The following is a 20737-nucleotide window of genomic DNA, read 5'->3' as shown; positions in this document are numbered from 1 at the left end:
TGCCAAGGAACAGAAGCAATTACAGGCACAAGCAGTTGATGCCTCTCCAGCAAGCCAGAGAGATTGCTGAGGGCCCCCCTAAGACACACCCCCACTCATTATTTACAGCAGAGTAATCTGCATTCTTCTTCTCCAACTGCTCCATGTCTCCTACTAACCTTAAGTTTCTACATTTTCCTCCTTGGTGTTTTGTTTTCCCTGACTCCGCACCTGGCTGGGAGAGGTGAGCTGTGACGCTGTGCTCTGCGTTCTGTGGGGACTCATTTACATGCTGATATTCCCATTAGAAGAGCCTTGGGATAACGCAGAAGCCTCCTCTCCTGCAGAGAGGAGAGGGGAGCTCGGAGGCAGCCCCAGGTGCTGTGGCAGCTGGGCTGGGCAGGTGCAGATGCAGGGCTGGGCAGGTGCAGATGCAGAGCTGGGCAGGGCGCAGATGCAGAGCTGGGCAGGGCACAGATGCAGGGCTGGGCAGGTGCAGATGCAGGGCTGGGCAGGGTGCGTATGATGCAGGGCTGGGCAGGTGCAGATGCAGCACTGCAGGGTGCGGATGCAGGGCTGGGCAGGTGCAGGTGCAGCACTGCAGGGTGCAGGTGCAGCACTGCAGGGCGCAGATGCAGGGCTGGGCAGGTGCAGATGCAGCACTGCAGGGCACAGATGCAGGGCTGGGCAGGTGCAGGTGCAGCACTGCAGGGTGGGCTCACCTCCACCCCGCCCCAGCGGCAGCTGCAGTGGGGCACCTCAGGGCCCTGTGCTGCAGGACATTTGTGAACGAGAGCAGCCAGGAAGCAGCTCCACCGTGGCTGAGGAGAGTTAAGACCCTTTGGAGATGAAGGAGAGCCGGCAACACTCACTGGGAAGAGCAGCCCCACCCCTCACAAGGTACAAGGCAGCCATCCAAGTGCTGCCTGTCTAGACACATTTACAGCACGCCTGAGAAATGGACTGGAAAACACCATTTATCCCCTGCATCCACCATCTCCCAGCTCACAGAGCCATGGGCTGTGGCTCAGCTGCAGGAACCCAGATCAATGAGACACTGAGCCCACATATCCCTCAGTTTACTATTCCACTGTACCTGGGACTCCCCATTTGTGACAGATGTGCCACACGTTGCATGTGTTAAACTTCAGGTCTAGGACCAAAAATGCAGGTTACCCAAGTTACTAAAATCCTAAATGGTACCAGACACTGAACTGGAGCCATCCAGAGTTAAAACTAAAAGCTCTAATGTTGAGTTTTACACTGTAAAATACAAACAGAGAAGAAACCATGAAACATTCCACCTTGTCAGAGGCACAACAGGCACCAGACCATACAAGAATCTTTAAGCAGAAGAGCACAAAGGTCCATGGGGCAGAAGATAAAACAATGTTCCATGAGAAAAAAGCTGAGTTCCTGGAAAGGCAAGGAATTTATGGAGGAGGTAGGTTTCACCTATGGTCAAAGACCAGAGATCTGCAGGTGATACTGCTCAGTGAGTTTTCTGCAGGTACCTTGCTGCAGCTGTTGGACATGTTTTAACAGTCCCAGCTGCAGATATTAAAATCCACATTTGCCAGACTACAAGGACAAAGCAAAGCCTTGCAGAAAAATCTCAGTTCTCCAGGTAACCCTCCTTAGTTCTCTCCTTAACCCTCCTTAGGGGCTGGGCTGGCCTGGCCAGATACTCAGCCGAGCTCAGCTGGACCCCACTGTGGGGCTAAGCACAGGGAGCTTCCCCCTTGGGAAGGCAAGGGAGTTCACCTGGAGTCTGCCTCTCTGAGGGGAATTGGAGTGGCAGGGGGTTCTCTGTTCCCAGCTGGGGCCAGCACAACCTACTCAGGATGGCAGCTCCCCTGGAAGACAGAGCTTGGCTGCAGCTTATTGCTGTTGTGATGTTTTCTGAAGAATGTCTAATCAATGCCAGCATTTCAAGGCAGGATCAACAGTCTGCAGGCTGCTGATATGGTGACACTCAGAACTACAAATAGGAATTGTGGACAACCCAGAGGACAGCAGTAGCAATATGATTAGTTTCAGCTAAGTGTGTGATGATTTGGTCACAAAGGGACAGACCCTGGCTGTCAAATACACCTGGCTCATCTAACAAGAAGAATGGGCTCATCAGTTCTTTCTCTGACCAATGCAAGTATCCCAAATCTGCATGAGCCTTTGAATGAGCCACTGAAGTGTGTTTTTCCTTATCTAATGATAATAATGAATTCATATTGACATAACAATGTCATCTCCTGGCAGTATTTTGACACCTGTCCTTCTGCCTTATGAGCAAAGGAAGGCTCAGAAGACTGTAGGAATTTCAAGGTGTGAGGGATTCAAAACTGTATTTCTTCAAAGTGAGCATCAGCTAAGTACCTCTTGCTGAATGACATTGAACAGGATGTAGAAGGTGCATCCCAGACCAATACTGCCTTTCAATCTCAAAAGCCACTGATCCAGTTATTCTCTGTTACTCCCCACATAGTCAATCTTAACACATAGCAGTGACCTTTCTTGTTATGCCTTCATGGCATCACTCATGCCACCTTTCCTTGGTTCCTTACTGCCTCAATTGTCAGATCAGGAGCCCACCAGCTCTGATGCCAACCATACCTTTCTTCAACAGGGATAGATTTTCTCTGAGGCCCAGGCCAGGAATTCTCCTGAGCTTCCTTTGTGATTCTGGGAGTAAATCTCTTCCTGCCAGACACTGGTCTCATCCCTGAATGCCTCTGCAAATGTGAGGCAAAGAAAACCCCTGGGGCCAAAGAAGAAAATGAACATAATTAAAAATTAATTAATTTAAGCATCTCCGTGAGACAAGCATTAGGCTTGTTGTATCTTTGGTGATGTAGGGAACACCTTTCTGGCTTCCTGCCCTGGGGACTCCTGTCAGTTTTAATAAGTTTTACTGCACAGCTGTGAGCATGGCAAATTGAACAGCCCAAATAAAGACCACTTTTCACCGGACAGAAGCAAAACTACATTTCTTTCTGCCATCCCATGTCAGGGCAGAAGGGCTGTGGTGCAGGTGGACTGCTCACCTTGCTCTGCCTTAGGTGAGAGGCAGCAGCACTTCTGTCTCTCTGTGGGGATGAGGTCAAGGGACGTGAGCAGATGGTTGTTGCTACAGGACTCCCTTGAATATTTGAGATGGCACTGGCTGTGGGCAACAGGGGAGCCAGGTACCAGATTTGAGTCCAGCACTAGGTACCTCTGTCAGCCTCAGCTCTGAAGGCCACCAGCATTGCTCCGTGGCCTTCTGCCTTTTTGCATCCATTGCTGACTTCCCTGAACCACAACAGAATGCTTCTTCCTCCTCAAGATGTGCACAAAACAAGGGATGGAAAAAGGCACATACCAGTGGCTTCTGCAACTTGATGTTGGCAGTGCTACCCACAGACATACTGCTCAGCTCCTACTCCTTTTTTTTGCTGGCCTTGCCAAATCCTAATCATCCTGTTTGCCTATGTTCCTTCCTTCCAGACGCTCCATCTCCTGTTCCCTTTCTTGAAGAGGCTGCATCCCTTTAAAGGCTTCGGCTTCCTGCCAGTCTGTTCTCTCATCCCAGTTCAGCTTTGTCTGAGGAAAGCATCTGGCTTTCCTAAGGGCTGGTTTCTTCAGCTGTTTTTCAGCACACAGTACCACTGAAGTTGACATTACTTTGTAGATGGCTCCATTCTGGCCCAGGAAGGGCAGTATAAAAGAGTTCAAGACAGATTTGTAGACTCTGCTGACTTCTTGCAGGATGCTGACTGCATCAAACCTCCCCTGATTGCCTCATCAAGAGGCAAACCAGATGTTCTCCTGTGGAAGGAGGGAGCTGTGAGGACAAAGCCTTGCTACAAAGCCACCTTTGTGTCATGCATTGCAACACATCCAGGAGCTCAAGAGCAGAACTCTGGCCAAAGGGCCTTGGAACCCTCCTTTCTTTGTGGAAGTTTGTGCTGGGCCATTGCATATAAGTGCCATAGTTTTTAGGTCTTTTCTTGATCAGCACCCTGCAAATCAATAAACTCTGCAGGTATGGGCAGTAAGATACACTTGTCCTGCAGAGCCTCTGCATGAACCACTGCCATTGCCTCTCCCAGTGCATTGGCCACTCCCTTGAGCCAGAAAATGCTTTACACAGTAGCAGAAGCATAGGGAAGACAGAAAGCTGGTTGATCCTGAGCTGTCTGGCAGATGCAAATGCCTTTATTTACAATTCCTTTACCTTTGGTCCTCACTTAACAGATTCCTAGATTTTCATGCTTTAGAGGCTTAAAATAATCATGGTTAACCACATAACCCCTTCTCATCCAAAACTGCTTCCCAAAGAGCTCTGCAAGATGTTCAGACACACAGAGAGCTGAGAACAGAGCAGGCTTTCTCCAAAGATTTTGCAATGATGGGCAGTAAGCAAGGCCAGGAGCTGGAGGAGCTGTGTCAGCACGACAGAGCATCCCACTGTGTTGCTCCTTCACGTGACCAATGGAATTGAAACATACAGACAACAGATGGAGACTTAGCCAGGCAGTTCATCATCACCTCATTGTGAGGCAGGAAAGGTGTTGCTTTTCCAAGTCAATATGTTCCCAGGGAGGAGACTGTGTACTGTGACAGACACCGGTCACATTGGCAACAGCAACAGGGAAGCAAGAACATTTTAGTGCACCATTTTTGTCCCAGCACCAACTTTACCAGTCTAGATCCAACTTCTTAAAGGGATTTAAATTCATTCTCTTTTTGTTTGAAAAGTCCTGTCATGCCTACAGAATGTGCATAAGAAAGGATGCTAACATGCTTGAACATCTTTAAAAGTCCAAAGGAGTGCTGCATTACCAGAAAGAGATGAGGTCCCTAGTGAATTATATAGATCACTCCAGAGAATTACAAATAAAACCATTGAACTGGCCTGCACCATCATCTGTTTCATGCATGCCTTCCACATCACAGAGGAAACAGCTCTGAAATCACTGAGAGAACGGCTTAAACATTTTATTGGAGCCCTTTGTCTGCCACCTCACGTTGTGAATCAAAAACCAACAGGGTTTGGGATGAAGAAAAAATAAAGCTACTCAATGCTTAAAAGCACCTCTGAAACACACCTGGAACTAAATTTTCTATGCACATAAATCCCATGATCTGAAAACCCGCTGGACCTTATAGATGTAGAAATAAATTGAACACCCTGCCGAAACATTTCCAGTCTTGGGCAGCTCCTGTGATCCTGCGGAGCCACAGAGGAGCAGGCTTAGAAATTCAGAGAAGGCTGAATATACACTGTGTGTGTCTTGGACACTGTCCTAGTGATTTACAGGATGGGGTGGATAAACAGTGGGGGGCAGAGGGGGGAATTAGAACCCTGAAGGAAAGAAGACTGTTTTGTAATAAGACAATTTGATTTTTTTCCTTAATACACTTCAAAGCATACCTTTGAAACTGCTGAAGAGTCTGCAACATTAAAATAGCTCTGGAAGAAGGAAGTTACTGAGCAGAATACTGATGAAGTGGTCAGAAAGACACAGGCCTTAACATGAGGCCCTGACAGTTATTCTCATCAGCGTGAAAGGTTTTTCTTTATTAAGGGGAAGATTACACTAAAGGTTGCTAAGGAAAAGATATTCAAGGGTCTAATGTTTTTATAACACACCATCTCTTTTGTATTCTGCTCTGCTCTTTTATATTCTGCCCTTTGGGGATGGATGGCAGTCAAAGATGCTTTTGCAGTCTTCTGTGCTTAGTGAAGTTAATTTAGCACAGACATTTTTCCACTCCTTATTAATTTCAATTTTCACTTCTCCACGGGAAGTTTAGCTTTCTTCATGCAGTTTTCATCCCCATATTAGGGCAAGAATTCTGTTTTTGAAAGAAATTAAGATCTCTGCCTGGAAATAGATTTTAAAACTTTCTAAGTTAGCATGAAAAATGTTGCTGATTTTTTACGGTGTGAACTAAAGGGACTGATATGTTGAGAAGTTGTATAAATCCAACCCATTGAGATGGTTTCAGAGTTAGTGACGTTTGTGTTTGTTAGATACTGAAAGATGTAGCTGGTCAAATTCTGCCCAGTATGAAATGGTTTACTTTGTGCAGCCATGGTGCCCAGGTGCACACACATAAAAGCTAAGCAGAGAACTGTAACAGGAAAGCGTAATGGGTAGGACTGGGAGAAAACCATAACACAGCAGTATGGAAGGACTGGGAAGTCAGAAGACTAGAAGGGCTGTTGAGAATAGCACGTTACTGGCACTCAGTTCAGCAGGCCACTAAGATCCCAGTACAGCTAATGTTTATCTCCTGAGGACATCCAGGCTGGGGGATAAAGAAAAACTATTAAACCCAAATGATTCACAGAGACTTGAGTGATCACAAGTAGCCCCCAAAAGATATAAACAGCAATTCCAAAACTAGCAGTAAGGTTACCAACCTAAGAAGTATGCAGGAAATGTGAGGAGGACACAACCACCTGCACCCCTTGTCCTGTGTGTCATCACAGAGCATCCATGACTGACCTGTTGGATAAACCATCCTGGTGCCCGAGGGCTGGGCTGACTCGGGCGTTTCAGTGATTCCCTATGTGGATACAGGAGTGTCAGTGAATGAGAAGTTTCAAAATCTGTCCCCTCCCAAAAGATTCTCCACAGGCACTTGCAACGTTGTAGAAACAGGCACTGCAGAAACAAGCATTGCAAGGTCCACTACCACTGCATTTCTCTTGAAAGAAACATAAACCATTTTTATTTCATTAGAATTCTTGTCCTTTAAGTTAGGCAGACCTTCTACCTCACACTGTATACCCAGGACACCACCTCTAAGTTTCCCAGTGCTGTATCAATTTTATCAACCACAAAGTACTACTTGGAGTGAGGATGGTAATTCTGTATTTTGTCATTTCTGTGGCTGAATCATTCTCTGTAATCTGTCTGAAGACAACAGCAGAGCAGCATTTGCACCATTTCTTTAGGATCCTGTGGAACAGAAGCGTAGTTACTGCAACAGAGTGCCTAAAGCTGGAATGGTATAAAGGATTATGACAACCTTGTGTAGTTGCCCAAAGGGACAGGAAAACTAAAAACCCCTTATTCTCTATGGTAAAGTCATTCTGACAGGAGGTATTATAATCTTAAAGTATTGCAGAAATTGTGAAGAGCAAACTACAGATTAATCCTTAATGGCTTTAAGGCCATGAAGTGTAGTATTTTTTCAAGTGTAATTAAGGCAGCAGAGTCCTTATGGGGAGAAGGACAGGCAGCTCTCTTCAACACTTCCAAGTCTATTATGACATTCTTTTGAAATTTTTTCTTTCCAAATTACTTGGAAACCTGCTCCATGACAGGATACTCCCAGATAATGTCCTCCATCAGCCTGCTAGGTCAAGTTTTCAGGAGATACCTTCTTGAGTTCAAACTCTCTGGTACACCACCTCTGTCACACATTGAGGAGCCAGTGAAACAAACAATAAATGTATTTTATTGTTGCTTTGAAATATAAAACTATTAAATCCATGATTCCACAGTGAGGGACAGTAAAAAACCGCAACTGAGCAAGAGGAATGTAACATAACTAAGTCATACTCTGAAACAAGGACCCACCAGAATGTTTTCTGAAAGTCCTTTCTTATGACACTTCCCTTCCACAACTCCATTGCACAGTGACATTTGTGCAGGCTGCTCTGTGACCAGTGCTAGGGTGGCTGGAAAGGATGATACAGACATTGTCACCCATGTGCTAACACAGGAGTGAAATCTGAAAAAAGTGCACAGAATTAAAAAAAAAAAAAAAAGCCCTACAGCAGGACATGGATTAAACACTTTCTTTTCTCTCAGGCTCTAATGTTACTCAATGGGACCCCTTTGGCAGGGGTGGTCAAGGCCAGGCCGAGGTGGCAGACTTCTTCCAGGCCCAGGGAACATTCTGGACTGCGGGTGGCCTGAGAGAGGAGCACACACACAGTCCCTTGTGCCACAAGACACAGCAGCACTTCCAGTCAGCTCATTACAGGGACACAGATGCTGGCAATGGTTACAAGGACAGTATTTAAAGACTGAGGTGGGATTTCTTACTAAGGGCATACATGATGAGAGACTAGGACACCACTAGTTTTTTCTAGAAAAATAATTACTGCAGAGTATGGAACAAGAGTCCCAAGCAGCTGCTGAGTCTCCATGCAGCTGGATTAATTTCAAGTATATGCCCTGCTTTATCTGCACATGGGAAACCAACAGTGAGTATCTGAAAACAAACCATCCACACTGGTCTTACTGGTGAATCGTCTAGGCCCTTCCAGCCACCAAGAATGCACCAAGCCAATTAACCAGAAGAGGCGTTTGAACAAGATCATCCTTCCCCACCAGGAAGAGAAATCTCCTTCACACATCTCCTTCAGGTCCCTCCAGGAAGGAAAAAAGGCATTTTAAAGGCATTTTACTATGCCAGGTCCAGGTGATACAGTCCCACAGGACGAGGCTGCAGCCTGCAGGCCCCGCTGTCCTCTCTGCGCTCACTGTCTCTGCAGCGCCTGCCTGAAGACAAGCTCCTTGAGCTGCTCCAGCTTCCTGTCCCTCAAGGCCTCCCGAACAGCACTGAAGAAGCCAAAGTAGTGCTGCAAGTTGTGCATCATGAGCAAGACACCGGCCAGCAGCTCGTTGGTCACCAGCAGGTGATGCACGTAGGCACGGGTGTGCCTCTGACAGCAGTAACAGCTGCATCCTTCCAGCACAGGGCCAAAATCATCGTGGTACCTATGGAACAAGCAATGGTGGGTAACGTCACAGCCAAGAAGAGCCATCCAAGCAGTAAAGAGTTCCCCTGTAACCACCTGGCCTTTTGCAGGGATCTAAGCCTTAAAGTCCTGAGGTCCTTAATCCAGATTTGCTGACAACTCAGACCAGCACCACGGGCACAAAGGACATCAGGTATCAGAGGTGGTTTGGGTTGGAGGGGACCTTAAAGATCACGTAACTCCCACACCTTCCATGGTGGGGCCATGGCTGCTGAAAGCCCCAGGCCTTCTCATGCCAGAACTCACCTCAGAACCCAAAGGCCATACATTTAAGCCAGAATAACTCTGACTACATCACAGTTAACAGCAGAGAGGCCCCATCTGTGCCTTCCCTAGCAGAAAAGCTGCAGTGCAAGACAGCTATCACACAGTGTATGAAGGGGAAAGGCACCAAAACCACAGATTTAGAAATCCCACTATTCACAGAACAGTATTCCACTCCACTGTGAGATGCACCATTTCACAGGGAGAGCAAACACCACTGTCTACTCAGACAGCCTGGAAGTAGCTGTGACAAAGAGAAGGAAGGACAAGTGGTAACAATGGCCCAAGTTTTTGTGAAGTATCCAGAAATGGCAGAACTGCTCTGCAGCTGCCCAAACTGAGTCAGAGAGTAGAGGGTCTCCATAGTTTAAATAAAATCTAGTATCTCAAGACAACACAAGCTAGATGCGGAAGAACAAAGTGATTCCCAGACCACCTTTGTGAACCTATGGTCTTCCAGCTGAGACATAATTATGACCACATTTGCTGAATAAATGATCAGAAAACCCCTGGCTCTAGGTCAGGCAAAAGACAGAGCTTTCAGAGCTAGGCTGTTGCCTGATAACAAGCCAGAATGCTTGTCCAACACTATCTGCTCAGTGTCCAGAATTACTCTCCTCAACAGCTTCATGTTTTATGAAGTCTCTCATCCAGCTGCTGACCAGCTGCAAAAAAATACAGAGGACTGAAGTATCATATTTAGTCACACAGCTGCAGGTACCCTCCTCACAAACTCACATACTTTTTATCCTTCAGAGATATCTCAAATGGTGTCATTTCTGGGTCAGCTTTGGATACTTCCTCCTGGTCTTCTCGAGCACCATTCTTCTCCAGGTCCTGGATCCCATTTTGTGTTAAAACTGATGAAATTTAAAAAACAACAGCCTTAGAACAGAAAGCAAGAGCAGAGCAAGGGTAGCAACCTTACAGAATATATTTCTGCTGCTTCCTTGCCAGCTGAAAACTCCTGCCACAAGTTTCCACCTCTCTTTTCTAGAAAGCAGGTATTTTACTTTAATTGCTGTAGGTTAGTTAACACAAATACACTTTTAGATGATCAAAACAGCAAGAGACAAGTGAAAACTAATCAACTAGAACAAATCAAAAGTTAGAGCTGAAACAACAGTATAACTTTTTGCTGCTCTACTGAGCTGAATTCTTTAGAAAATGTCAAAAGTATTTTGTCTGAACTGCATGCTGAACAGAATGCTATCACCTGAACAAATGGATTTTATTGAGATTTTGTTAGAGTAGACAGACAACTCATCTGCATTCAATCATTCTACTTTCCATGCTGTGATAATCCAGGGATTTAGATGCCTCTTGGTTTGTTTTTAAAAAAAAAAAATGGAATCAAAAGAGGCTGGTAGCACTAATTCAGAAGAGGTGGGTCACATCTGCCTTTGCAGCATCTATCTGAAAAATAAAGAATTATCCCATGATTTTATAGGTTTGCTTTTTTGAGTTTGTTCTTAAGGAGAAGGAGATGTATCTTGAAATACCAATATTAATGTTTGCATAATCCATGCCTACCGTGTTTAAAACAGACATGGGACAAAACCACTGCCATTACCCAGAGCCTCATAATTTAAGAATAAAGACAAGATAAAGAACAACAAACAAAGAAAAGGGTTAAAAAAAAAAAACAGCCAGCATGAAGAAACAAGGTGTTCTGTTCTATTCAGCTGGCTCTGAATTATCCAGGCATGAAAAGCCACTAGGTGCTACCCAAGAGAAAAAATGTGAAATGTTTCCCTGTATTAAAAACATTTAATAGGCCAAAACAAAACGGCTGCTGGAAACACATTTGATAGGTGCTTTAATGGGTGATACACATTCCCATCTCACAGTATAATGAACAGAGCATTTTGGTTTTGATATAAACCTATGAATGCAAGGACAGAGAGGAAAACTGCCCAAATAAATGGGAAACTTCTGACAGCTAGAAAAAAGAACAAAAATATATTACTACAACAGACACATAATAATTTAATGCTAGAGATCACTTAATAGGTCCAGCCTTCACTGCTAACAGTAACATAAAATTTGCCAATGGTGTCAAACTAAAACCCCTCTATTCAGGAGGTGTTTAAGAAATATTTAATCATCATACTTTGGCTAATGAGACATTCAGAATCCTCAAGTTTTACTCAACAGATATCACACCAAAGCACCCTGCCTTCAAAAGCAACATGTGGTAGTGGAATCCCAGGTTTTCCAGTGGTCACTGCACTTATTTCAGGAACAAAGCCCTCAAATACAGATTGCTCCCAAGTATGAATTATGCTTACCACAATACAAAATGCTAAAAGTGTAACAACCATCAGGAAGCCTACCTGTTGCTTCAGGATCTGGATGGCAGTTGTAACTGAAAACCAAGGCACAGCCTCGCTCCGTCACTTGGAAGGGAAAGAAGCTCTCAAAAATGTCCACTCCCCTTTCAATGCACTCAAGCACCTCATCTGGCTTGCCTACACCATGAATGATTCTGTAGAAGACACACAGGAAGAAAAATCTACAATATTCTGAGTAGAAGCAAGCAGGTACCTGAAGGAAAAGACCTCCATGCCATGTGCAGCACATGTAGCTTATCTCTGCAACTGCTAACAGTCATCACTCAGAATTCCATGTGCTTCTGCTTCCCCACCTCCCGCATGCCCAGTACCCAACAGGCTTTTCATTATTTGCCCTTTGGAAGACAGGCAAAAATCCCTCATTTACTGTGGAAAAACCCCATTCTGTTCATTGTGTTTGAGGTGATTTGTATGTGATTTTTTTTCACATACACATAAATACCATTAGATTCATAACATCTGTGCCATAGAACAGATATTTTCCTTAATCATGTTTGTGACCCAATGAGCTACTAATTCCCAGACACATGGACCCTTTTGCTTGTTAGCTGCTTAAAAAGAGTCTCAACAGAGACAGCAGTAGATGGCTAGTCAAAGATACAATTCCTTCAGGTGACAGACACATCCTATAGCACTTGGAAAACTGCCTGGGAGAGAACATACTAATGAAAAACATTGTTAGAAAGAGAAAACATCCTTGCTTTAGTCTTCCCTTCTCTTTACACTCTAACTGCTCAAATGATTTACCCAAGAACGTGGGCTGTAACATCCTCTGAGACATGGCATTAAGAGCCAGGCTCTTCCTGGATTGCCATCAGTGGTAATAGAGATCCTGCTGGCAGCCAAATTTAGTTGGCAGCTTCACCGAGGGTGGGTGAAGTGTAAGAGAGTAGAGCAGTGCCTGCTCTCCTACAGGTGCATAGGCTGCAAGCAGTAGAAGTTAATGTAGGGCAATGAGCTAAACAGATAATTAGGAAAATACACATGGGCTGATAAATGAAGTCACAAGGTGCCATTTTTAGTCACTTTTCTAAGTACTCCAATTAAATTGATGAGCACAGATAAGGAGAGAAATTTACAGCCATGAGTGTTTTATGTTCAGGTTCCCATGACAGGGAGAAAATGAAACGCAAAAGTCAAAACAGTAGCTCTGCGTATATGATCAAAGCCTTGTTGAAACTCATCTCTGCACAGGTAAGGACAAGCATTTGTTCTTGCAAGGGTTCCTATGCTATTGGAAAGGAAAACAAATTTTATCAAGTGACTTCAGCCCCTTTAGGTGCATGAAAGGATTTTTTATAAAGAGTACACTCATAAGATCATTTTACAATCACACAAAAAGCAGCTACTTCTTGAGTGAAGCACAAAAACTGCTTGTCTTCTAGAGCATTTCATGCTGGGGTAGAACAGAGATGAAGAACAACCTCTCCAGCCAGAATGGCAAGGATGATTCAGGAGCAATGGCTGCCTGAAATTCACGTGAGGTACCTCCAAGACCCCCGGGGCTAACCAGCTCTCTTCCTACCAAGAGGTCAGAAACACCTGTCTTAACAAGACAAGCAAACTATCTGATAGATGAGGCAGATGCATGGGTAGACACTGAGGTTAGCTGAGCAGATTGGACTCTAATGCTCCCAGGGGATCTTTTAAGTAGCTCAACCAGACAGAATAGCAACAACACAGCAAGCCTCCTAATTGTCAGGAAAATTCAAACCCCAGGCACCCCTGAGCAAGAACAAGCTACAGCATCAGACACAGTGCTCTTGCACTTAATTTCCTTTTAAACACCATTAGGTCAGAGCAATGCTCTGCAAGCAGAGGGAAGCAGGAACACAGTGGGGCCTCAGTCATTCTCTTCAGGAAATGATGAAAAAAGCAACCATATTATTTCTGTATCAGTTGCTCTGGTAAGAACAATCCAGCGAGCTCAAACCAATAAAGAAACTCCTACACTTCTGAACCACTAGCAAATATTAGCACACATTTTCACATTTTCGGTTACTTTAAGTCAGCTATAAGGATTAACAAAGCTGCCACTCCTGTCCAGTCCTTGGCATGGGTCTGATGGGCACAGCTAACAACTCAGATAGGCAGTGAACCCCAGACTGTCCAAGAAGAGAATAGCACTGCTCTGGGCCAGCCTGTACCACCCTGGTAGCACACAGGCTCAGTGCCTCACGTACTAGGACAGAACTGGCTACCAAGATTGTGTAGCCAGCACTGGCTGGTTCTGCCAGCATCCCTCTCTGCCATCTGCCAGTTCAGACCAGAGACAACTGGAAAAATGACACTTTTACTGAGAAGAAGTCCCTGTAAAAGACCTTGATAATAATGTTTTTGTTTGAGATGAACTTCAAGTAAACCATGGCCTCCAAATGCAAGTAACCCTGATATATCCTACCCGTAACTTTTCCTAAAAACTTTTCCTCAAACCCACAGTATGAGCAAAGCCGGGTGCCAGCTGCAGCTAAAATCTGAAACAAGTGTTGAAGACTGCAGCTTGACAATGGTAAAATTTATGCAGCCTGGCACACATAAAGCTGTGCAATACAGTGATTATTTCCTACAGAGAAACTGCACAGCAGCCTGTAGATGCTCCTCATAATAGAACAGATGGATTTCTTGGGATGTTGCCCACACAACTTACCTTGGTTTATGCTCTGGCAGCTCTGCTGTGACAGAAGCTATCAGTTTCAACTTGGTCTCCTTGGCCATGGCACTTCCCTGGAAGCCATCTAGCAGAAAGCCACCCACAGGCCGCTTGGCAGTCTCCCTGGCTGATCTGAGCCTCTCTTCCAAGACATCTCCGCCTTCAATTGCCCCAAACATTACACTTCCTTGTAGTTCCTGTCCCAGGAGAAAGCTACAAGTGTTAGAGCATGCTCTGCCAAAGACATGAAAGGCATCTCACAGCCCAGACTTCAGATGCCTGCTGCTTAAGCCCCACATTCCCAGGAAATTGCCAGAGCCATGGGGTTTCATCTCGTGCAAGACTATTCCCCACACAAGTCCATGTGGCAGAAATGAGACTAGCAGAGGCAAGGTTCTGCTCCTTGCCTTGACACTAACTCACTGAGAGTTCTGATGCCACTCTTCCCACCTCCCTACAGAAGGCAATAAGCACACATCATTTTTGTACATGGCTTTTTATGGATAGGGGTCTCAGCAATGCATGTGTCAGTGCAAAATACAAAGCAGGTGCCATTATCCTGGTTCTCACAGACACCAGAGGTCACAGGGAATTCCTTTTCAGGAGACCCACACACTAACTCCTGTCACCTGTTTTCTCTTGTAGTGCAGACTCAAATAGTATGTCTCCTATCACTAAGAGGGAGGAAAGTTTCAAATCTGCTGGAAGAAATAAAGAATAGCACTTACTAATTCTCCCTCACTTGGAACCAAGGGGACTTCAGAGCATAAAGATGGGTTTTCTTAATCTGAACAAGAAGATCCCACTTTGCCAATACATCTAATAATAAGGTAAGTGAAAGAAATGCATCACAACCCAAAATCAGAAAGAAAAATCTTAAAATGTAGTTCTCCTCAACAAGTAGAGATCAGGGGTGATCCTGGTGCAGAAGACAATTTACTAAAGGAAGGAAGGAAAACTCACTGTGCTACTGGTTATACCCACTCTGGACTGTAAGCTGGGCATTCTCTGATTTACAAGTGACCCAACTTCCTACTACAATTTCCTGGGGCTGGTCCAGGACACAGCATGGACCAAGAAGCACTTGCAGTGATATTGCCTCAGTATCTTGGGGAGCTTACCGGTGATTTTTCTTGCAGCTGAAGGCATATATCCAAGAAGGAAAGTGACCTATCCACAGACTTCTTGGCTCTTTTTCTGCCAGCTTCCCCAGAAATGGTGTCTCCATCACAGATGCACTGGAACCAGTCTGGCTGGATGGCCCGCTGGATGTCCATGAACTTGGAAGCTGTCACCTCCATGCGCCCTGAGCTGCCCCACAGGGAGACCGTCTGCGCAGGGACAACAGGGACCAACAGCAGTTGCAAATGACTGCAAGGGTGTCTTAAGGGTGAGAGGAGAGAAGGAACTGGTCTGGTGACACACCAGCTACTGGAATGATAGCTCATTAGACAAGTTCCCCTGGAGCACGGCTCAGATAATCAGCTGCACTTGGCACAATGAATGAAAGGAGATAAATGACTGAACTGAAACTTCTACGATACTCTTTGGTGAAACCATCCCACTCAACACTAAGTTCTCCATATTTAAAAATCCAAAATAGAGCAGCTGGGCCCTCATCACACAAATTAGTGGCAGAATTGGGGGAAGAAAAAGCTTGAATTACCACCAAACTTGTTGTCAAGTAAGTAAAAGCTTATAAAAAGCAGCAAAGGCTGCAATGGCAAATACAACTTGCTAGTTTTCTGTACAAAATGCAAACCCCAGAAACTACTTTCTCTTCTGAGCACTGAAGTCACACAACACATGTGAATGTGTATAATGTGAATGTGAACACATGTGAATGTTTGCATTTATATAAACCATGCAGTCTGGGAAGAATACAAAAGCTTGTTAAACACTCAGTCTTAGAACCCCATGTTATTTTAGGTCCCAAATCCAGCAACTCTAGAAGGCTCTGAAATACCCAAACCAAGTCAATGTAAGGAATGGCTCATGAGGATTTCACACACGATCTTCCCTGTCTCTTCACATGCCTCCCATCATGCCAGCACACATGGGACCCCATCTTCCATCACTACTCCGTGACACCTTCAAAAGAATTTACAGCAAGACAAAAGCATGTGGACAGGGAGGGTATCTTACCTGAACGCCTAGCATATGTCACCATTCAATTTACTAAGCATTCAGATTCATAAAATGTTCACACTTTAGCCTATTTTGGAGAATCTGTGAGTGCAGCTTGGCCACTGCTTTGGTTGTATTATTGTTAGGCTTGTGAAACTGCTGCTCCAAAACTTTAAAGGGGTATTCAAGTAGGTTAAGTCAAGGGCTTGAGCCCTTCGGAAGTCAGCTCTTTTCATCTGCAATTCTGTTCATGCCGTTTAAAATGAGAAGGGATTTTCAGCCATCAGGAACAGCATATAGCTTGGAGTGTTATGGGCACTTTTTGGGGCCTGAGGGTATAAACACAAACTCCTAGCCTGTGCCAGACAGATTAAGCAGTGCAGTTCTCATGTATACTAATTTGCAAATTGAATTTCATCAGCAGATGCAAAAAATATGAGCAGAAGCCCTTTTTTTCTTCTGGGCTGGTCCCCACAAGTATACTGCACAAGTATACCACGTGCCTGTTGTCCATCCATCCATCCTGATTACTTCTGGCCTTATCAGCCAATTTCACCAAATTTGAATAAAACCAGAAGCCCCCAAAGCAATAAAATGTTTTGCAAATTTCCAACTAAAAAAAAAAAAGCACAACTCCAAAAGGAGTTCCAAAATTTGCATCTACAGAATAACTGAAACACAGCAGCTGTATGTTTTTCTGCAGCAGCATGATGTTCAGACAGTACCTGCTGACTCTTACTATGACAGCATCAAGGAACAGCTGGTGAAGGCAGGCAGAGGAAAGTCAGAGCTGTCTGAGCCAAAGGGCAGAGTGTAATCACATCTAGTTACCTTCATTCTGTTCTCGAGAGGAAAAAAGCTGCTTTAATAAATAAAATAGCCATGCAGCTTAGAGAGCTGAGCATTATCCTGTGATTATTTAAATCCAGCCAGTGCTAGGCTTTCTAGCACAGAGCTTTCTGTCCCATGGCTTTCAAAAAGCTTTCATAAGTATTTGTCAGCACAGATCCAGCTGCAGGAGGCCTTACAACAAGGTGACAGATATCTTCACCAGCTTATTTAAAAAACCCAAAAAACCTCTGAATCAAACTCCCAACACCCAGGTTTAGATTGCTGCTCTCACCTCAAAGCTGCACAACAGTGGGACAAGCTTCAGGTAATTCCTTCCCTGCAGAGGGACAGGGCTCAGCCTGGATCCCAGCAGCAAGGAATACACACTGACAGCTGTCTGGCAGGAGTTATCCTCCATCACTCAGTGACCTTCCACCAAACAGCCCATGGGACTGATGTGTGTGAGCAGGTGCCAGGAGCTCCAGCATGGAGCTGTGTCAGGCAGCAGGCAGTGTGTGGATTTCACAGCAGTGTGTGCCTGTGGGGTGGAACAGGCAAATGCCTGCAACTATGCACTCCTGGATTGCTGAGCCACCCTCCTGCAAAAATTCTGATGTCCTTCCCCTTTGTGGGCCTGTAGCAGGCTGTATCTAAATAAACACATGGCTTCAGATTTACTGCTTATCAGTGGCATAAGCACAAGCTTGTACAGCAAACATGCCAAAACACAGATATTTTCTTTTACCGCCATTTAAACCACAACAGCATGGTAGCCCAAAGTTCTCCTTTCTACCTGAATTGCCATTTAACTGCTCAGGAACCATCCAGGGAACATGCTGTCAATAAGAACATGTAAAGCTTCATCTAGTTGGAGGTATGAACATGTAAATGACAATCCTCTTTGTGCAAAGATTTATTTTGCTTATCTTATGGCTATCTGAGCACACCCACAAAGATGAAGGGAGGATTGGCAGATTTCTTTTGGGAACTTTAGGTGGACCCTTTCAAGTCTTTACAGCTACTGTACCTTGTTAGTGTTGTAGCCAGAGGGGCAGGGAGTGACTGGGTCATGAAGGGAGCAGTAGATCACAGCATCTGGCATACCTGAAAACAGAGAGACAGGTCCAGAGCAGAGTTTCACGAACCACAGCAAAGCTAAAACAAAGATGTGGCTTGCAGATCTGCAAAAGGGAACAGGGTATTGTCCCCCACACAAATACATCCATTCTGACAAAGAAAATACTGTTCATCTATCTCTCAGCACCAAAGAAGACAGATTTCTTCCCCAGCTTTATTAACTGCCTGGAGAAGAGTGCAGCAGCAGCAGCACAAACCATGAAACAACTTTTTGGTTCTGCAGCCTGCATAGCTGCTTTGGGATTTATTTACATTACTTCTTGATTAATACTCTACCAATTAAAATTTTCCAGATCCAACAGCTGACTCACTTGGCTCTCAACTGATAACTGCTGGAGACACCTGACACTTGACACAACCCAAACTAGCAACAATCCCAGGCCTAGAACTTTTAAGGAAGGACAAAGTAGAATCATAGAATGGTTTGGCTTGGAAGGGACCTGAGCGATCATGCCTCATGGGCAGGGACACCTTGCACTAGACCATGCTGCTCAAAGCCCATCCAACCTGGCCTGGAACATTTCCAGGCATGGGACATGCACAACTTCTTTGAGCAACTTGAGTGGCTCACCACCCTCACAAGAGTGAGAACAGGAGAGTTAGAGAATGTTTCAACTACACAAATGAGAAATTTATCATCCCTGCTGGACTGGAGGTTTCAAATGTCAGAGAGCTAGACAGTATGCCTCCATGACATACAGCCTCCTCTTCAGAGACAGTCACTGAAACTGGTAAAGCCTCCAGGAAGTTCCAGACAAATACATTTCTCAATTTTTCTTGAAGAAGTAAGTTGCTCCAAAGAGGTATGGTTTATTGAAATTTGGGTGCAAACTTCCTTTGGAAAACCACCCCATAATTTTTTTTTATACATAATGAAATGTATGTCCCAAAATTTTATGTGCTTTTTAAAAAACTAAAACAAAAAAAACAAGCCTAGGCAACTCATTTTTTTTCTTGTAAAATGTGCTAGATTCCATACACAAAGAACTGCCGGTAATTTATAGAAATTACAGACACATCATTACTCTGTTACTTGATTGAAGGATTTTTTGCCATAGTAGTGACAACATACAATTTCAAGTCTTCCTTAGTGCCACTTTGATTGAGAAAATCCCTAAATGTGCAAAGCCTACATCTTTCTGCCTACCATACTACCTGAACATGCTCTAGTGGGATCCACCTGCATCATCTCTCAGATATACAAGCAAGTACTTGTACTTTACCCATAAATTTTGCAGCTCCTTCTTTATACTCTTCTAGGACATCATGAATTTCTGCCCTGCAATCCAGATAGAGGAACACATTAACTAAGCAGACAACTGTCTAGAGAGATTGGTGGTTTCATAACTAAGGGTTTTTTCCCATACTTATGCATTGTCTGACACTGAGCTGGTATTTGCCATCCAGCTGTCAGGAAGTGAAGCAGGGCCAGATGGAATGAAATGCCAGAGTCACAGAGTTCTAGAATCACAGCTCACAACCTGGGGCACTCATAATTCTGTGGCAAAAAAGGAAAGCTTTCACCTGCACTGACCAGGGACCACTGACTTGAGGGAGAGCATGAAGCTATACTGTGATTTTCTGGGGACCATCACTAACGTGTTCACATCATTCAACAGCTGCACAAGCTTTACCATGTTATCTTTCCTTTTGGTTGCAATTTAACTAGTTTTGAGAGTTACTTGCTGCTCCAGTTTTACATTAAATATCTTCAGGTATGGGGTACCTACCACCTCTCTGGGCAACCTGGTCCAGTATTTCACCACCCTCATTACAAGAGATACCCTCTTATAGTTTAAACCCATTACTACTAATCCTACCACAGCAGGCTCTGTTAAAAATCTATTCCCATCTGTCCTATAATCCCCCTTTAGGTATCAGAAGCCTGGTAAAAGGTCTCACTGGAGCCTTCTCTCCTGCAGGCTGAACACCCCCAATCTCTCTGCCTATTGTTACAGGAATGATGCTCCAGCCCTCTGAGCATCTTTGTGGTGCTCCACAGGACCTGGTCCAACAGGCCCACATCCTTCCCATGGTGCGGGCTCCAGAGCTGGATGCAGCACTCTCGGTGGGGTGTCAGTAAAGCAGAGGGGCAGAATCCTCCCTCTCGCCCTGCTGCCCACCTCAGAACGATGACTGTGAAGTCACCACGATAGGTATGGCCTAAAGACGCTAAAAATCAGGCAGCCCTGCAGCTCCCTTCCCCTCACCTTTGCCACCCCGCTCCCGCACCGCCCTGGTTTGGGCAAGCGGGCCCGGTACTCACATGGCGGGCAGGGCGATGTGCGCCACGCCGGGCACGCCGCGCACCTCCCGCAGCGTGTCGTGGCTGAGGTGCGGCGCCGCGCCCGTCCGCGTGTACAGCAGGCAGCCGGGCAGCGCCAGCGCGCCGGCCCCGCCGCGGCCCAGCCCCGCCAGCGAGCCCAGCCGCCCGCCGCCCGCACCGAGCAGCTTCAGCCTCATCCCCGTCCCGCGGCGCCGGCGAGGGACGCCGGGCTAGGGGACGCGGAGAACGCGGGGAAAGCGGGGAACGCGGGGAAACCGGGGAAGGCACGGAACGCGGGCCGCCCCTTCCCGCCCCAGCCCCGGCCGAGCGTCATCAGCGGGCGCCGGCGGGCGGGCTCCGCCCTT

At 45.5% G+C, this 20737-nt stretch overlaps 1 protein-coding gene across 1 annotated transcript; it reads right to left on the bottom strand.

Annotated features, from left to right (window-relative positions):
• Nucleotides 1-7392: 7392 nt before the first annotated feature.
• Nucleotides 7393-20670, bottom strand: QTRT2 (queuine tRNA-ribosyltransferase accessory subunit 2). Its single transcript, XM_064721996.1, has 8 exons — nucleotides 20373-20670; nucleotides 19330-19385; nucleotides 17997-18073; nucleotides 15133-15342; nucleotides 14009-14208; nucleotides 11344-11495; nucleotides 9750-9867; nucleotides 7393-8702 (listed from the first exon to the last, which is right to left on the bottom strand). The coding sequence occupies exons 1-8, from the start codon at nucleotides 20567-20569 to the stop codon at nucleotides 8462-8464; spliced, it is 1251 nt and encodes a 416-aa protein (XP_064578066.1). The 5' UTR covers nucleotides 20570-20670; the 3' UTR covers nucleotides 7393-8461.
• Between the last annotated feature and the right edge of the window lie 67 nt (nucleotides 20671-20737).

This window comes from Zonotrichia leucophrys, chromosome 1 (assembly GCF_028769735.1).
Source record: "Zonotrichia leucophrys gambelii isolate GWCS_2022_RI chromosome 1, RI_Zleu_2.0, whole genome shotgun sequence".
Lineage (NCBI taxonomy): Eukaryota > Metazoa > Chordata > Aves > Passeriformes > Passerellidae > Zonotrichia > Zonotrichia leucophrys.
This window is presented reverse-complemented; position numbering and strand designations above follow the sequence as displayed.

What these genes read in the sequence shown, in the direction of transcription:
- QTRT2 (XM_064721996.1), bottom strand. Translation starts at nt 20,569, where the DNA reads ATGAGGCTGAAGCTGCTCGGTGCGGGCGGCGGGCGGCTGGGCTCGCTG. An exon ending in AGGAGCTGCAAAATTTATGG is followed by an intron (nt 18,074 to 19,329) that starts GTAAAGTACAAG and finishes CTCTGTTTTCAG; the next exon opens with GTATGCCAGATGCTGTGATC. An exon ending in AGCTGCAAGAAAAATCACCG is followed by an intron (nt 14,209 to 15,132) that starts GTAAGCTCCCCA and finishes CTCCTGGGACAG; the next exon opens with GAACTACAAGGAAGTGTAAT.